We start from the raw sequence: 18,712 nt of genomic DNA, 5'->3' as shown, positions 1-18,712 counted from the left end.
CATGCAATAAGAAAATAATTATTTAGGATTTTGCTGTAATGTAACGTTTAATTCTTTCAGAGACTGAGTAAACCGTTTTTCTTAAGCAGATACTTTTTTGTTTATAAATAGCCTAGTGGAAAACAAGGAAAAAAAAATTCTTTATTCAAGAACTTTCTTATGAAGGACAATGCATCTGGAACATTAAAGTAACCATGTAAAACTTAGGCTTGAAATGCAGTTGTCTTTAGTTTAAACACACTAAAATAAATATCACTGTGTTAAAAGAATGGCTTCTTCCAATTCTGTGTCTAATAAGTAATCTTGTATTCTAGAGTTCGAGCACAATGTGACTGTTGCTTCTTATACTGGCATCGAGCAATCTTTCCAATCTATTTAGATGATGTGTATGAAAATGCTGTTGATTCTGCTAGACTGCATGTAAGTAATGATGTTAGTAACTTAGTTTAACAAGCCACTGTAGTGGGAGGGATTTAGAGGAGGAGAGGATAAAGCTTAGACTTAAACTCTTAAGGAAAAAGCTCAAAAAAAAAAAAGTAAAATGCAGGCAAGAGTTACTACCAAGGCAGAAATTTCTTATCAATCTGGAGAATATAAAAGCAGTCTTTTTTCTAAATCTAATTAAAGTATATCTGTTAGATTGCTCTGAAAATCTCAGGTTGCTAGTTGTCAACTCTGGATCTCTGTGTGTCTGTTTCTTTGTTCCTCCATTCATTCTAATTTGAAATGAACAGCTTTTGCTAGACTTGAACATTAAAAGTCTTTGTTCCACATCGGGTTACATATTTCTAAAGCACATATCACTGTGTTCAGTGATGCTGTGTGGGATAGTTGTCCTGTAGATTTTTCCACCCGCCATCTCTCCTCCCTTCTTTGAAGTAGCAAGTATTTGCTGCAGAAGTGAATCGTGCTTTGGCATACTAATCCTGATAAAAATCAGTCATCTATTCCAGTATTGTGCATGCCATGGTCAATTACAGTACTAAAATGATTATAGTGCAAATAATTTCAGATGAAATAGCTAATAATTGTGACCTTCCAGTAAATGGATCAGTAGTAACTAAATACTTCAGATGAACGCATTAAGGACAGGAAGCTTCAGTAGGGTTTATGAAGTCTATTTTTAATAAAAGTGGGAAGACTAGTGATATTGATTTGTTAGCTTTGAATGCTGTTTGAGATGCTGTTGATGTGTCTGTCAATCTGTTGGTTAACCATAATAGTTTCTTTTTTCAGTATATGTTTAGTGCACTACGGGACTGTGTACCTGCTATGATGCATGCAAGACACTTGGAATCTTACGAGGTGCTTCTGGAATGCTATGACAAAGAAATCATGGAAGTGCTCAATGAGGTAATTTGTTGTGAATAGAAATTAAAGGCAACACTATGCTTGGAATATCTTATAGGCCAGCATCTATTGTACCAAACCTGATATGATCTATAAAAATAGCACAGAGACTTTTCAGATTGGTGTGAAGTATTTTAATAAATAAAAGTCTTCACTGATCATTTTGGTTATTTAAGACCTGTTGTTAATGGTATCCGTGTTGGCTGTGAACATGAAAATGTTGCACTCGAAATTATGTAAGTTGGCAAAACTTCAGTTACAGATTTGACTATGCAGACAGAGGAGTGCTTTTTGCCAGGTTAGCTTCTGCTTGTATGAATGCCTAAAATAAGTACTACTTTTCTTAGTACATATGCATGGCTTTTAGTAATGAAGGCTCTGTAAATGTAGGTGGCCTCTTTAGTGAATTATTATCTAGAATTATGAAGGATGTTTGACAGAGAGAAAATGTGAATTCAGATTTCCCAAGTCCTAGGTTTTAACCTTTGAACCACTCTTTTTTTGTTTGACTAGTTCAAAACCAAACATTACATATTCTGCAGAAAGTCAGGCCAAATTGCTTATTGCAAGACTCTTCCTCACTGAGTTAGGTCTTATTATCTAGATAGGTAGCCCTAAGCCTAGTTCCCCTTAAGATGAGAAGTAAGAATACTTAAGTTAAAATTGTGTTAAACTCCTACGTGGAAATTTTAATCATGTACAGAATGGCATTAGGTGGCTAAACCTTTACCTTTTCTGAGCTGTGTAGCTTTTTCTTGCTATTGTGTACTAGAACAAGAACACAGGAATTAAATATCATTCTGGTTCCCAAGTGCTGATTCACTTGACTTGTGTGGCCCTGCCAAAACAAAGCTGTCTTCACTAGTTTAATCAGTCTTTTATGTATCTCTGGAGAGAGATGTTAGTTCTGCTAACAGAGCATTGTAAGCGGACACTGAATGTGACTTTTTTCTTTTTTTAAAAAAAACTTCCCTGAATAGCACTTGCTGGATAAATTATGTAAAGAGATAGAAAAGGACCTGCGCTTATCAGTTCATACACACCTAAAACTGGATGACAGAAACCCCTTCAGAGTTGGTATGAAGGATCTAGCTCACTTCTTCTTTCTGAACCCAATACGTTTTTTCAATCGATTCATTGACATAAAAGGTGAGGAGTTATATATTTTCTTGATTCCATTACTTTAATCTCTGTTACACTTTGGTTTAGTATATCTTTTCACTTCTTTCTCACACTTCCCTAACTAAATAGGTAGTACTATTTTAGTTCATCCTTTTATGTGTTTACAGCTTATGTAACTCACTATTTGGACAAGACCTTCTACAACTTAACAACTGTAGCTCTTCATGACTGGGCCACCTACAGTGAAATGAGAAACCTAGCAACTCAACGCTATGGTTTAAGTATGACTGAAGCACATCTTCCTAGCCAGACTCTGGAACAGGTACCGTGCCCAGAGGATATGAGTATTATTTGTTCTATTACACTGTCATACTAGCTAGCTATTCGAAGGACTGAGTCATTAAAATAAAAGTACCCAAGATTAGAGAACTGTTTAGAAAAAGTGACCTTTAATTTCTGGTTGACTTCTGAGACAGGATCTTTATCTACCTTTGGAGATAACACTGATATCAGTTAATTTCATGTTGGACTTATATCATTCTTTTTTTAACATAAGATGTAATAAAAAGACATTGGGTATACAAAGTCAGAGAACATTTCTTCAAAATTCAGTGTAAGCAATTTGGCAAGCAATACATCTGGAATACAACTGTCACAAATCTGGAATGACCTTTGAATGGTGGGTCTTTTCCCTGATTTATTGCTTGCTTCTCAGCAGGTTCTGCTTAGTGATCATCAAGAGAAACTGTTTCATAGGCTGGACATGGAGGACTTCGGGACATCCATGTTTAGTTTAATAGGAGAGTGACTGAGAGCTTCCTAGAAACTGCTAAACGTAGTTACATCTCGAGTAAAGTTGTAGTTTCATCAAGTTAATTGTGAAGGCATTCACTGTTACAGGATTGGTGCAAAAGAAATACAACTTGCATATTTCTGAAGACTCTCCTTCAAGAGTTTTAGTATCTTGGATATCTTTGGCAGTTAGCTTCATTCCCTCATTTGGGTTAGCACATTGGTGAAAGCTCTTAGAAATACAGCCTCTTTTTTCTAATGTTCATGATGTCTGTGTTTTCCTAAGTTGAAAGAGGGCATAGAACTAATCTCTAGGTGCTTCTTGGTACAAAAGTGCTGTGGATTAGTTTGTTTCTGGCTTTGGCTTTCTATTGGCAATATTTGGCCATCACATTGTTATAAAGAATTAAATCATTTTGCAACATTGGTTTCATAACATTCATTCTGGTATGAGCTTTACTTCAAAACAAAGATACCCCACACTCCATTCCCCCCCAGCCCCAGCAAAATCCTGATAAAATCTTTGGCACACCTGGAAATAGAGTGTATAGATTAAATAGTATCCTCTCTATGCACAGTGTTACTAAAGTGACTCCTTCAAGCAAAACAATTGTAAAACTTAAATTGTACATATAAAACTTCAGTCTTCTAGGCAGGTTGGGCAAAACAATATAAAAAAATAGCTAGTTGCTTATGTCTCTGTAGAAATCTATGTGTCTATAGAAATCTCTAAGGCAAGATACCATTTTCTGGAATCTGAGAACAGCCAAATCTCAATTTTATTTTATTTTTTTTAATTGGGTCTTGTGGAATAGACTGGAGGATTCCTTACTTTCAGGGAAAGTTGGGGAAAAAAACAGGCAGAAGTGTAAATTTTAAAACATGAGCTGAGCTTTTTTTCTCCTCTAAGCATTATCTTACGGACATTGAACAAAAATTAAGAGGTTCTTCATTTTGCAAAGCAAAAACATTGCTTTCTAAAATGCTTTAAAGTAACTACAGAAATGGTATTTGCACACCTTAGTGGTTAGGCATGTCAGTAGTTCTTGAGAATTTTTATCATAATAATTCTCAATAGATAATATTGTTTCAGGGTCTGGATGTTCTGGAAATCATGAGAAATATTCATGTTTTTGTATCCCGCTACCTCTACAATCTGAATAATCAGGTAAGGTATATCCCATACTGTTTCCTGGATTTGTCTCTGATTTGAAGGGATTGAGAAGTGCAGAGTAGTGTATGTGTAAGAAAACTCAAGCTGAAAATACATAATAACAAGCTGTAAAATAGCTATTGCTGCTCTAGAAAAACATCTTTGGGGATGCTGTAGATAGGTCTCGGAGAATGTTCTCTAAGCGTATTTTGAGTATGGTGTGCCGTAGGATCACTGCATGTCATATTCCAGTGAAGCTAGGAGAAGGCAACAAGGATAATTGACTGCTATATAAGGACATACTAAGTATGTGATTTTTCAGCTTGAAAAAAGGGTATCTGAAAATGGGTTATTAGAGAGATGAAGCAGTGAATGACACGGGGAACATGTACAGGGAACAACCCTTTGTGGTTTCTCACAGTGTGAGAATGAGGGGCCGAGTACGAAAATGAGCAGCTTCCTTCAAGAAAAGGAGGTACTTTTTTCTCATAGCACATAATTCAGTAGTGGAACTCCTTGCCATGGTATATAATGGGGTCAAAAGTACAAACAGGTGCCAAAAGAGTTTAGACCAATTAATGTAGGATATAGTCTCAATAAATATGGGAGTTTGGGTACAACATCTGCTTTGGAATTACTGAATCACTGCTTGGCAGAAATTCAAGAACCTACCAGATAAAGTTTATTGTATGCATGCTGTATTTTCTTGATTCTTTCCCTAATCACCAGTTATTAGCTGCTCTCAGAAGTAGGATATGGGCTACCTAGATTGATAATTTATTACAGAATTGGTTTTGGGTAAATAACTTTATTTCCCTCCCACACCTCCCAGATCTTCATTGAAAGAACAAGTAATAACAAACACTTGAACACTATCAATATCCGGCACATTGCTAATTCGATTCGAACTCATGGAACAGGAATCATGAACACAACAGTGAGTATCTTTTGCACTGTTGTTGGATTTCTTTTTTTTTTTTTTAATAGTGCACAAAAGCCTCCAAACTCTTGCATCTTCTAATGGTTTATTTGGTTGTGCAGTTTTAATAATGCAATAATAATGTTCTGTGTGTATTAATAAAACAATTCAGTTCTTGGACATGACACAAATCAATATCACAATCTCTTGGGAGTTATGCCACTCCCAGTTGTTACATCAAAGTTAATGAAGAGATCTAAAAACACATCAGAGAAGATGTAGATGTTCTCGTGGTACTCTGAATTTCAGTAAAGATAAATAATACTTATCAAACTAGCATAATAAAATATTTTGATTTCTAAGTTGCCTGCATAAATTAGCATGCTCTAAGTTTCTCTTTATTGACACTTAGTAGACAGATACTTTTGCTGCAGTTAAAGCGAATCTTGAAGAAATGCAATGTTAATTTAAGTTCCTCTTCTAATTGTTAAGAAACATCAGCTTTTCAATTTGCGAAATAAAAGCTACAGATCTCCGATCGTTTATTGGAAGACTGCAACTTCTTACTGCAATATTTGTAATTATGTCTGTAGTGTAGGTGCTCATTTTAACGAGCTGAAGGCATTTGCCTCTTTGCAAGGCAGATAAAGGCACTTCCTGTGGCATGCCTGCTGCAGCAGGAATTTATCATTGTGGTTCTCAGGTTTGGATACAGTGCCAAAGTTATTTTCACGTTGGTGCTTTCCAATGTGCCGCTCCACCTCTTTCTACCTCTTTGCTGTTTTCGTTTTCCTATTTTTCTGGCCCTATCAAAAAAAAAAAAAGGAACTTGAGGAACTTGCTGAAATATTGAACCTGCTCTCAAGTCATTACTTGAAAAGTGGAAATTATTAGAAAAATAAGGTTTTCAGGCTTTCTTGCACTATTGGAAATAACTTCTCTTGCACTATTCTTCTGAAAATTATTTTATTCTTGTTACTGGAATAGTTAATCTTGGGGACTTCAGTTACTCAAAAAAAAAAAAAAAGCCGTTACTCGCATTATGTCCTGGTGATGTAGATTTATTCACTTCAGGTTGTGAGTAAAGTTGTTTATGCAGACATGAGAAGTAATTGAGATGCGTGGGGTAGAAGTGTGCTTCTGCCTCATGGGAGAGTGTTTTAGAAAACTTTGAGGAAGTGAAAAGGTGTGTTAGCAGGTTATGCAGATTCCACAACTTGACTGAGGAAGTTGAGCTTGTCTGCCCTTATCAACTTGAAATGTTTGTATTGCTTCAAAAGGACAGTACAGGATATTCCAGACATAAACTAATGGCTATGTAGGGCAGGTCATCGAACTGAAATAGCTAACTTGTCCCTTGGTCCCTCTGCCTTTCCTGGAAGAGAGTAGGCCTTCCAGGAGAAGGGGTTTTTTCTTTATTCTTTTAAACCAGTGAAATTAAAAAGATAAGTTGAGAATAAGAAATCAAAGTAAACTGAGTAGAAGGTTCCATATAAATAAGGTACTCAGGAATCTACTGAAAATAGGTTGCTAGATATGCTTGTTACTTTGCTAACTTTCTTGATTTGACTTAATTTTTTTTTTTCTTCTAGGTAAACTTCACTTACCAATTTTTGAGGAAAAAGTTTTATATTTTTAGCCAGTTCATGTATGATGAACATATCAAATCCAGACTTATCAAAGACATCAGATTCTTCAGGGAAGTCAAGGATCAAAATGATCACAAGGTATAGTAATTTTTGAAGGATTGAGAGTAACTTGGCTAAAAGAAGCACTGCTTTCATGTGACTGAAGGTGCACCAAACCATAACATTCCTATTATTTAAATGTGTATCTCCAGACAAAGTGACAGCTTTTGTCCTAGTAAAATGCAGTGTTAGAAATGCCTGTATTCAGGATGGCTTTGTTTTGTTCTGGCTGCTCTGTAAATATGGGGTTGGCTAAAATCATTGTCTCAGTGACCTGAAAACGATGATTTGATAGAGTTACGGTCTATTGGAGGTTCTGAACTTCTGGTCCAAGCCATGCTTAACAGTTGTTGTCAGTTTTGAATAATGAGATTATGCAAATTGAATTCAAAATGATGTGAATATGTAGCACTTATTCCAGTATGTCAAGATTTGGGGACTAGGGTATGATTTTTCCATGCTGGAAAATTGATTTCATGAAAATGTGAGACGCAATGCATTTAGTAAAATAGGCTGCCAACTTCTTGTATGTCAAGTACTTCTTTTAGGAATACTTTATTGTTCACAATAAGACTTCTATTTCACTTTTCAGCTTGCAGAAGTGACTTAGCCAAATGATTTTTGCAAACTAATATAGACAGGCAGGTGTATAATTTCTAGAAAGAAAAAAAGAAATTGCGAATAGAATTGTATTGACATGATGAAAACATTTAATTTTTTTTTTAAGGGTAGGTAATTATTCTTACAAATTATTCTAAAATATTTTTCTAGTATCCCTTTGAAAGAGCAGATAAATTCAACCGCGGCATCAGAAAACTTGGAATAACCCCGGATGGCCAGAGCTATCTTGACCAGTTCAGACAACTCATAAGTCAAATTGGTATGAAATGCTATCTAAGACAATGTTATAAATGTTAAATGAAAGAGGTCTTCATAGTCCAGTAACTGAACTTTTAGCTCAGGCTAAAACTAGATTTAACTCTAGTCAGATGGAAAGTACTTCACTTATATTCCATGTGAAACAAATACTCTCATCCAGTTGTGCAAAAATGGCCCTTGCATCTCTTAATCTAAAATATAGCTACAGCTTGCATAGGTGCCTGTTCCCTTTAAGTTCATCTTTTCTTTATGTTATGGAAGTGAGACTGAGTGTATTTCCCAGTAAAATATAGTACTCTTAAGTTCATGTATTTCACAAAAAGGCCATATATCCAGCTGCACTATCTTTGAGTGACGCATGACATTACAGTGTTATTTTTAGCCATTGATGCTGTAGATGTGCAGGACTGACCTGATCTTGCAAGTGTTTAATGTGTCCAGTGAAAAGAGTTTGTACTATTTGGCCCTTATGCTGTCAGGAAAGTGAACACAACCTTGCTAGATGATGCATTTGTGTTTTATTTATCTACATAGACTTTTGATACCGGGGTTCAACGTAACTTTTTAAACTTGGCTTTCAGAACAGTTTCTTTGCCAAAACTGTATGGCAACTTTAATGTACATTTCAGAGCTTATAGGAGTTAGGAAGAGTGTGTGTGTATATATTTAATTATAAATTACTTCCTTGTTTGTTTTGTGTGGTGGTTTTTTGTTTGTTGTTTTTTTTTTTTAAGGCAACGCTATGGGTTATGTACGAATGATAAGATCTGGTGGACTTCACTGCTGCAGTAGTGCAATTAGGTACTTCCACAAATATTTCATTTTTCTGTTTGCTTCTCATTCCTTTGCTCCCTATTCGTGCTGATATTCCCTAGGTTCTCACCCATCCCCCATAAATTTTGATTAAAAAGGTCCATTTTTATGTCTTCATTGAAGTGGAATTACCAAAAACAGTGCTGGAATTCAGAACTGTACAATCATTGCCATAAAACACCAAAAATCAAACAAATTCTATGGAAAAACACTGCAAAAGAGTTAATAGAATGTACATCTAAGTCATTGGTCCTTAATTAAGTCAGTAATTCCTGATGTTAAATCACTTCAAGAGGGTACATTAAGGAAAAACAGTACAAGCCTTGAGGAACTTGGAAAAAACATTTCTGTGCTTCTTTCTGTATGGATGATTGTGTTTATATAAGGTCATTAAAACGTAGTGACTTTTACATACAAAGACACAGTTTGTTTTGTTGCAAATAATAGTAAACTTATAGTTATCAAGTGCAGCAAGTGCTAGGGAGAGGAGATGGTATAACATAACTTCAAGTAGTTCAAGCCCAGAAGACTAAATTAACCAAATTTATAAATTATGGTCGATACTTCAGTGAACATAGACAGTTGAACATAATAGTAACAAACAGTAAGTTTTCAGGTTTGTTCCTGATCTGGAAGATATCATTAACTTTGAAGAGCTGGTGAAAGAAGAAGGACTCTCGGAAGAAACACAAAAAGCAGCAAGGTACCCTAACATCATGCTTTTGAGGTCTGGGGCAGGGATTGGATGAGAGAATTGTAATTTTAAAGTTGTAAATGCAGCTGTTAGTTGCATTTTTGTGTGTGCGTGTGTTTAAAAGTTCAACTGATTTAACGCAAAAATATTTCACAGAATTGTATAGGTTGGAAAAGACCTATAAGATCGAGTCCAACCGTAAACCTAACGCTACCAAGACCACCACTATACCATGTCCCCTCTTCTTAAAAGCAGAGAAGATAAAAGCAGTTGTTTTTTAAAATGCTGAATGTGAACTGGCATTTCAGGAAGTTCAGATTGGACATTAGGAAAAGGTTCTTCACTGAGAGGGTGGTCAATCACTGGAACAGGCTCCCCAGGGAAGTGGTCATGGCACCAAGCCTGTCAGAGTTTATGGAGCATCTGGACGACGCTCTTAGTCATATGGTTTAGTTTTAGGTAGTCCTGTGAGGAGCAGGGAGTCGGACTTGATGATCCTTATGGGTCCCTTCCAACTTGAGATATTCTGTGATTTGTACTAATAGGCTGTTAGAACCTGGTTTCTTGATAAAATCCTTGTGGTTTAAAGGCTAACAAGCTTTCCTCACCATGTGTCTGACATCTACTTTTACAATGTTCAGGGCCTTTGGAAAGTATTCATAAACCTTTTCTGAGGAAATTAAATCAAGAAACATGATTCAAAGTGGCTGGAGAGGTAGGGTGTAACCTTGGACACTCTGGTCCGAATACTGGATTGTAGGTGTAGCCAAAGAGTGAAGAGAGTGTTGTTACCCTTAAGGGTGAGTAAGCAAGGAAACTTCTAGGAGAAACCAGGTAACACATTGCTTATCCTTTGCAGGCAGTTGGACTCTGTCCTCAGTGACCTCACACGTAACTTTGCAGAAGGAACAGAGTACTTCAAAATGCTTGTGGATGTATTTGCTCCTGAATTCCGCAGTCCAAAGAACATGCATTTGCGGAACTTCTATATAATTGTTCCCCCACTGGTTAGTATTTACATTGTGTGTACCAGTACGTATTTTAAAAAAATTTATCAGATCAGGTTTGTGTTTAAATATTTTGTATTAGGGTGTTGATTATCATATTCTACTCTCTTCCCTGATTATGAGTGGAATTGCTTTGAGTGTGGCTTTGTTGATAGTTGTCCAAAGCCATGTTTTTCTTTGTTTACATCAATTCATGTACTAGCAGTCAAAAGGTAACTTAAAAAATTTCTTCTCCTCTGTTTGAATCAAATTTGGAGAAGCTAAGATGAAAAAGGAGGAATTGGAACAGCAAGGATGAAGGGAGTTTAAAACCATGTTCTTTAGCTTTTTCATGTGTGTGCTCTTTCCACATCACATTAGCTGTCTTCAGGTTGTTTTAATGTCATGATCTAATGCAGTATAATTGGGGCATTCCCTATGGCAATTGGACCTGCTTTTGCTAATAAGCTTTGTTTAGAAAGAATCCAACTGAATTGAGGTGATGCACACTTGAGTGCAGCATTGTGGGCATTTGGAAGCAGTTCAGTTTGAAGGCCTAAATGAGATTACACACAGATTAATATGTAACATCCCATTTTAGAAACTAATTTTGGAATGTTGATGAGCCATAAACTTAAGACTGTGAGAGGACAGGTATGTCATAGTGATAGAAGTGAGGGAAAATAAAGGCTCATGACAAATACTTTTGTTCTTTTTCCTTCCCGTTTGTGGAGTTTTTTCTGATAAATACAGTTTCAGGAATATACCATCCATTTTAGTTCTAAAAAGGCATTTCAGTGTAGTTAGATTTGAAACTGTCAAAGGTTTTTGTGAAGTTGTTAATGTACATACATTTCCATGTCTCGAGTAGTTATTGCATACAAACACATACCATCGCTCGGTATTACTGCCTGGATCTATTGTTCAACATCATCGTAAATGTAAGACTATTGAAATATTTGTACTGTTTTCTAAATAGAGTGAAATAACATACTGTAGCTTTAAAACACTAATATCGTTAAGGTTTCCAGGAACCTGGGCTATTTTAATTATCCTTTACTTGTTTGCATGTTTACCTCTAGTAATCACCAAGAGAATGTGAAGTAATAGTCTGACAAGAACAGCAAAGATTAAGATGTACCTTCAGTTTTATGCATATGCAAATGTTTTCCAAAGCTTAACTTACTTTCTTCCCAAAAAATCTAGAAAAAGGACAAGTTTTCATACAAAAATGCCTAATGATGGGAGACACAATTAGCGTAGTTTTGGGGGTGGAATTATATTCATAGGTAACAGCATGTGTGTGAATGCCTTTTTAAAATTTGTGAGTGTCTCTTGATGATTCCAAGACAGCTTTTCACTCTTTCAGACGCTCAATTTTGTGGAGCATTCAATCAGTTGCAAGGAGAAATTGAATAAGAAGAACAAAAGTGGAGCAGCTTTCACTGATGATGGGTTTGCCATGGGTAAGTTTCAGGACACTGACTAGTCTTTGGGTAAGCCAACATAATGGATGTTTGCAAAAAAAGTTTTGTTTATATTTTGTGTGTTCCCATAATTAAAAATTCCATAAATTAAATTTGGGTTGTCTTGGCTTCAGCACAATGGATTTGAGGGCTGCTGTTGTGTTCAGAATCTCCTAAGCTGGGAACAGATGAGTATGGGAGCAGACAGTTTTGTTGCATGTTAGTGCTCCCCAATTTCTTTCAAAGCTTGCAGATCTCAGCAGATGAGAAGGTATGCAAGTCCTTGGACAACTTGTGAGGTTTTCAAAAATTGAAGCTTGTTCTTTATTATGATTTTTTTCCTGTTAGACTTAATTGTAAATTAATTGCAATTTAAATTTTATTTGTGTGGGAATTATTAACTTAGGCTGATCTATTAAAGGCATTCGCAAAACATTTTACAAATTACATGTTGACTTTGGTACATGGCTTGTTAATGACTACAGGTGTGGCTTACATTCTGAAGCTTTTGGATCAGTACCAGGAGTTTGATTCTCTGCACTGGTTCCAGTCTGTTAGAGAGAAGTATGTGAAGGAAATAAGAGCAGTAGCTAAGCAACAGAATGTGCAGTCCACTAATCAAGATGAAAAACTACTACAAACTATGAACCTTACCCACAAGCGACTGGAAGTTTGTTTGCAGGTATAGCATGGGTCTACTTATCTGTTCTGTATTGAGTTGTGCACTTACCCATCACAATTCAGGTATCTGTTTTCTGACGGAGCTTATCAAGAGCAAAAAACATAAAGCATTGTCTACAGCAACAATGCAAAAAGAGTATAGAGACTTGAGGTGTTTCCGAAGGGGATGTTGCGTTTGTGATATTTGAGTGAGGCAGGAACTTGACCTGGTTGATTGGAAGTCTTTGTCCCATGGAGTTTGAAATCTAATGCAACTAAAACCTAAATGCTTAAATAGGAGAGAATAACTTTTTGGTTAAATTTATTGTAACAAAGATTTTACACAACACTGTGAACCTTCAGAGCTGCTTGGGTGTTAATTCTGAGTTACTAAGTTGAATGATCCACCAGCTGTCAAATAGAGGAAAGATGCATTTGAATTTTGAAGCATAGCAGTTCAGGTTTCATCTGTGGCGTAAATGCATGTTTTGCGCGCTCCCCCCCCCCCCCCCCCCAGCCTTTTGATTTGAGGAGGCTATGGGACAGATCTGTAGTTGGGTGTTTATAAATCACCCATGATTACATTCTGTACCAGCACATCAGTTGTTGAAATAGATAAAGCCCCATATGTCCTCGTGACTCGCACGAGTGTGCACTATGTTTGGTCCTCTGCTGTTACAAAAACCACATCACTGAACCTCGTTCAGAAACTGATCAAGCTTGTGGTCACTTAAATTATTGGCTTGCATGATTTTCCATAGGCAAATTGCTTCAAATTCTCACTGCTGCTACAAACCTCATTTTTAGCCTCAGTGGATTAGCGGCAGATTTATTGCTCTGATGCTGCTTTGCTTAAATTACCCTTTAATGTTTTTGGCTGACATTTGCTTTGTAAAATGCATGTGAACAAGGTATGAATGGAGGAAGATTTTTTCAAAAGCATTTAAGTGACTTAGATATTGAAATCTAGTTGCTTTAGTTGCTTCTGAAAAATCCCATTTATATTGGTCTACAAATTCATTCTTTTTATACACTGACACTCCTCTTCTGTATCTTTTTCCCTAGGAATTTGAACTCCTTTATTTCTCACTAAGTAGTGCCAGAATTTTTTTCAGAGCAGATAAAACTGCAGCAGAAGAAAACCAGGAAAAGAAAGAAGGTGAGTGAATGCTATACGTAGAACATTTTGGCTCATGAGAGAGTGTGCCTTAGTAGGGAAAGTGGTTGGTTTTGTTTTTTTTTCTTTTTTCCATAGCTGCTTTCTTGCTAGTGGGTTGATTCAGTACTCCAGAAAGAGTTTTATGGGGTCAAGGGTGATTGAGGAGTCAAGAACAGCTCACAGAGGCATTCTTTGGAAGGGGTGAATTTCAAGCTGGGCTTCGGGGTGGGGAACCCCACAAAAAACCACCACCACAAAAAAAAAAACACCCAAAGAAATCTGGGACAGGGAGAACTGCATACTTGCAGTAATATTAAATTCAGTAACTTCAGCATCATACTTACTCTCTCAATTACCAAGTTTGACAATGACAGTCTTTTCTGCACAACCTTAGCTGGTGTGAAATAAACTGGTGTTTTTCACCTGTTGTTTACCAGCTGTTTTTCAGCTTATGTAGACAGATGATGCAGATACTATAGGTGACTTTCAGATGGTTATGTTATGTTTTGATCTACCACTGAATTATATTCAAAGGGTAAGATCTTAATTTGTGATATGGTCTCTTGACTAGGTAACACAGGTATTTTGTGTTGTATATTCATGCTTATATATTCTCCCTCTTGAATTCTGGAAGATTCTTTTGGGTATAGGAAAATTCTTTTCAAAGAAATGAGAATGCTCCCAAGGATTAAGATATGGAAGTGCAGTTCAGTCACAAGTTACTTAAAAACTCAGGTAGCAGTATATTAAAAATGGAATTGGTAAATAATTTGTTCTGACAGAGGCACAAGTGACCTGTGAGGTTACAGTCATTGGAGCCAAAGATCAGTTTTCTTCACTGAAAAAAACAGTTTGCAAAGAAAGGAGTCTTTTAGCATGAATTTATATTTGATCATATTCAGTGAAGTTGCTCAAATAATTGTTCAATTCAAACCAGCTACAAGCATTGTGATCAGTAAGAATAGACATATTACCCTGGCTTCTTTAGGAGAGCATTCTGAAGAACATCAGTTACTTAATTATATTTTAGGTTAAATAATCACTGTTGTGATATGTGTTCAGTTCCCTGAAAAATGTGTTTTGTGGTGAGAAAAGCTTGAAATGCATGCCAGGGTGAAAAGCTTTGAACATGGGAATATCTTTGCCTTCTACCGTAATATTGGGGCTTGGACTCTGTGAAACCTGTGAGCATGTATGTGTAATCTTGACACAAGTTCTACTGATGGCAGAAACCTTTCACCCCAAATATAGATTTCTTCATAGGGCCAGGACCCTTTGTGCTGCAAGGTCAGTTTGCATATGCTGACCATGGTATACTGTATCAAGCGTGTTATGACATCAGCATAACATATACGCTAAGACTTTAACATTTTATTCAAGGCAGTAAAAACAAACATGGTGCATGTCTTTATCTTTTATTTTTGTAGAAGAATCTGTTAAAGCAAGCAACGGAGATCTTTCCAACTCTACACCTGCAGATCCTGTTGTGAAATGATCTGGCTGGTATGGGTGATGATTACTTACTCAAACAATTCATGTTCTTGTTATCAGTAACGCTCTGTAGGGGTAAAAGCTCTAGATTTGATTTACCTGCTCTGTTAAACCCAAGAGAAAATGTACAGTAATATACTAGCATCCAGTGAGGCTAGGTCTGTGTTTGTCTATTTCCTGTAGAAACTCCTATTTTTCAGGAGTTTACGTTATTTACAGCACTTTCTTTAGATTGAAAATAATTATTATATAAAATGTTAACCTTGCAGATAAAAAAAATCTTACTAATTTTTAGATGCATTCTTGCATCTCTAACATAGCATTAAAAAAAAAAACCAAACAAAGACTCATAGACCATTGGTCTAAGATTTGAACTGGTGCATCTCTTTGACCAGAAAAAAAAATTGAATCAAGATATTGTGCGTATCTGTTGTCCAAAAAATAATTCAGATATGTTTTTATGCAGTCCTGTTGTATTTAATGCAGTCACAGATTACACTGTAGGTGTAACAGTGTATGTTGTGAATGTATGTTAAAGCTATTACACAAAATGGAAATCCTTTAATTAATGTTTTATTCCACAAACCCTTATTATTACTCTAGATAATATTTGCCCTGTGGGAACTTAGGATCCTGTCAGGCACTTATTTTCCCCTGCTGCTTTTTCCCCCGTATCAGAGAATGGGAAAACCAGAAAAGTTAACGTAATAAATTACTTCTCATTTCATACCGAAGGTCTGATTTGCATCTACAGAAGTAAGGAAATCCAGAGCCAAGACAGAACCACAATCAGCTCTTCCTTTTATGACCAGACACTGTGTGATGGGTGTCTGTAATTAAGTGATCTTACACTTCATGAATATGTTGTGCCTAATTGCAAGTTTCAGCCTCAATTCTGTATTTCCTAGCCTTTGTAGGTCTGTTGTACCGTCTGTGTTGTTCATACAGTCTTACATGCCTGATTATTAACAATAATTGCACTGCAGGCTTCAGAAGCTGCTGAACACTGTGAGAACTCTGTATAAATATAACATCTGTTAATGCCTGCAAGTAGAGGTTCTAGACTGTGCAAGAGTTACTCAGATTCCTAACTTAACTAAGTAGTTAGACTTAGCTTAAAAGTAAACACCACTTTCATTAAAAGATACAGTTGTGTTTTAATCTCCCAGAACATAAAACACTTCTAGGTCTTACTAACTAGAATAAACTACTCTAACCAGTCCAACTGAGAATTACTTTTTGGGTTTTTTTTGGCACTCTCAACTGTATTTTTAGACCATACTTGCCAGCTTCTTTCATCTCTTCTAATTACAAAAAAGATAATGTTTTAATGGTTCAAATTGTTCCACCCACCCTTGGGTCAGTGGTTAAGACAATTTGTGACATAATTCTGATTTGCCCTTTCCTGCCAGTCACTTCAACACTCAGAAAGCCAGGACAAATGTTTTGTTGCAACGGGAAAGACCTGACTGATATGAAAGTCCTTTTGTTGGTTTGGAAAACATGACACAGAAGCTTCTTGGACTGTTTAAATCAGCTGGGCTCATTCAAATTTTTATTTTTAATTCATTAGAACTGCAGAGACTGCCCTAAAGAATGCTGCATTACTTGATTTATATTTTTGCTTTTTTATTTTGATAGAGACTTTTTTTGTAATTTGTGTACACTTTTGTTTTTGACCAAATTGTGCCCGCACTGAACACTCAGTAGCGCTGCTGAGATCAGCATTCTTGCTGCTGCTGCTAATTTCCATACTGCTGCAATTGCAGTGTACATATTTCCATATTCCTATCTCATCTAAAGTCACATAAGTTCTTGGCTTGGAATGGCCAAGCACTAAACTTCCTTCTTCCACAGCAACTGCAGAATTGCGTATAGATGGTGTTCGTTTCCTGCAGGATGGAGCTGCTAGGTAGCTCTGTACAGTCCAGACATTACCCATGCTCTAATAAAATCTGCACTTGTATTTTCCGTTCTCCCATTTTTTTGGAAAGACACGATCTCAGATAGGTAATACTTTGCAGTTGAACATAAATTGAACTGTGTGTTTTCTTAACATATGGTGGTTACCAGTCATGTGGTTCTGGCGATGAAATTCTACAGGAAAGACATAAGCCTATTTTTATAGAACCCTGTTTAATCTGGGAGACCTGAATGTATACTATATGTGGCAAAAATATATACATACACACAAATATGTACAGTGATAATAGAGCTATTCTTGCTAATACAGGATTATAGTTTATATTTCCTTCTTTCTTTTTGTCATGTAGCAGCATATACATGCAGAAAGCTTTTCTCATCTGAAATACAAGGTGGGTCCTGGATTGGTATGTCTCTCTCCTCTGTGTCAGTGAGAGCCACATTAAATCCTTTTTTTTCCCCCCACAAGGATCTGAAAGGGGTGCAAAATTCTTGCTGTGGTGCTACTACTATTTTCATTGCTTTTGCCCTCCTGTTCTGATTATAGGAACAAAACGGACCCTAACTGGTTGTCTGGCGATGAGGCGATGGAGCTAAAACAGAAAATCCCCCAAACGAAACTGACCGTGCTCACTAAAAATTCCCAGAGGTGATAAAAGGAAAGTGAGGATGATGAGTTTGCTGCAGGGACATAAAACAGATCTCTAGCTCTAGGCTGTTTTCCTTCTAGTCAGGGGCAGAACAGGCTGAAGGCCAGGCTCTCTCCCTGAGAAGGCAGGTGCCACCACTGCCCTCGTGTGTTCAGTCTTGTGACAAGGCTGTGCACGTACGAGTAGTAACAGCAGCTCTTCCAGAGGTCTTGCAACCTGCTTCTGATATGGTGCTGTGCCCTTTTATGCCAGAAGCTGCCACGGGGCTGCCTTGCCCTTCCTCCCTGCAGCATCGTGGTTAGGGGGAGCGGAGCACAGCTGATGCCTAACTCGCTTCCATCCCCAAGGTCAAAAGGTGTTTGCATTGACCGGTGGTAAGTGATGGCTGCAGCAGCACCCAGCTGGTCTGTGCTTCGCTGGGAAGTGAGCTGCTGCTGCTGCAGGGTAGATTCCGGAGGTCCTGATGTGGTCTGTAATCAGAAGTAAATTTGAGTTTTCATCTGATGTCCATCAACAACAGCTGTTTTCAGCTTCTCAGGTACAAAGGACCAAATGTAACATTAATGTTTCCTAACTCATTGTACAAAAGGGTGTTTTGTTACCTCAGTCTCTTTGGTTTGTGAGTAGAGAATGTTATGTACATAAAACTGTGTTAATAAATGTCATTTTGAGAACCTCATTTGTAGTGTCTTCAGTAACATCAGCTCAGTAGGTTTTAATTTTTTTAATAAGACAGCTTCAACTTTTATTTATGAAGAAGTGTTTGTGTCAGTTACTAACAGTTCTCTTCCATGTTTTTTTTTAAACATTCAACAACCAGCTAAATTGAATTTATTCCACGTCATGTCAAATGCTTGCGAACTGGGATCTTTCAGGTGCTGTAGCACAGCTTCTGCTTACAGAAAATCTAGTTTCCTAGTAAGTGCTTGAGAAGAGTTAAATTAAATTTGAGGAATTTCAGCTATTT

General features: G+C 36.8%; 1 protein-coding gene across 6 annotated transcripts in view; it reads left to right on the top strand.

Annotated features, from left to right (window-relative positions):
• Nucleotides 1-18,413, top strand: part of WASHC4 (WASH complex subunit 4) — a 42,826-nt gene extending 24,413 nt beyond the window's left edge. For 4 of the 6 annotated variants that reach the window (XM_072870891.1, XM_072870897.1, XM_072870873.1 and 1 more), the window contains 16 exons: nucleotides 315-420; nucleotides 1,237-1,353; nucleotides 2,331-2,499; nucleotides 2,640-2,794; nucleotides 4,358-4,432; nucleotides 5,250-5,354; nucleotides 6,929-7,063; nucleotides 7,796-7,904; nucleotides 8,638-8,704; nucleotides 9,333-9,419; nucleotides 10,270-10,417; nucleotides 11,766-11,862; nucleotides 12,348-12,544; nucleotides 13,588-13,681; nucleotides 15,109-15,184; nucleotides 15,908-18,413. In XM_072870891.1, coding sequence (XP_072726992.1) covers nucleotides 315-420; nucleotides 1,237-1,353; nucleotides 2,331-2,499; nucleotides 2,640-2,794; nucleotides 4,358-4,432; nucleotides 5,250-5,354; nucleotides 6,929-7,063; nucleotides 7,796-7,904; nucleotides 8,638-8,704; nucleotides 9,333-9,419; nucleotides 10,270-10,417; nucleotides 11,766-11,862; nucleotides 12,348-12,544; nucleotides 13,588-13,681; nucleotides 15,109-15,176 — 1,729 coding nt within the window. In that variant the 3' untranslated portion in view covers nucleotides 15,177-15,184; nucleotides 15,908-18,413. Of the gene's footprint in view, nucleotides 1-314; nucleotides 421-1,236; nucleotides 1,354-2,330; nucleotides 2,500-2,639; nucleotides 2,795-4,357; nucleotides 4,433-5,249; nucleotides 5,355-6,928; nucleotides 7,064-7,795; nucleotides 7,905-8,637; nucleotides 8,705-9,325; nucleotides 9,420-10,269; nucleotides 10,418-11,765; nucleotides 11,863-12,347; nucleotides 12,545-13,587; nucleotides 13,682-15,108; nucleotides 15,185-15,907 lie in introns of those variants that run through there. The other 2 variants (XM_072870882.1, XR_012043903.1) reach the window with 2 other exon arrangements.
• The last annotated feature ends 299 nt before the right edge of the window (nucleotides 18,414-18,712 follow it).

Source organism: Ciconia boyciana, chromosome 1 (assembly GCF_034638445.1).
Source record: "Ciconia boyciana chromosome 1, ASM3463844v1, whole genome shotgun sequence".
In the NCBI taxonomy this organism is placed as follows: Eukaryota; Metazoa; Chordata; class Aves; order Ciconiiformes; family Ciconiidae; genus Ciconia; species Ciconia boyciana.
Note: the sequence above shows the minus strand (reverse complement) of the source record. Positions and strands in the feature narration are given on the sequence as shown.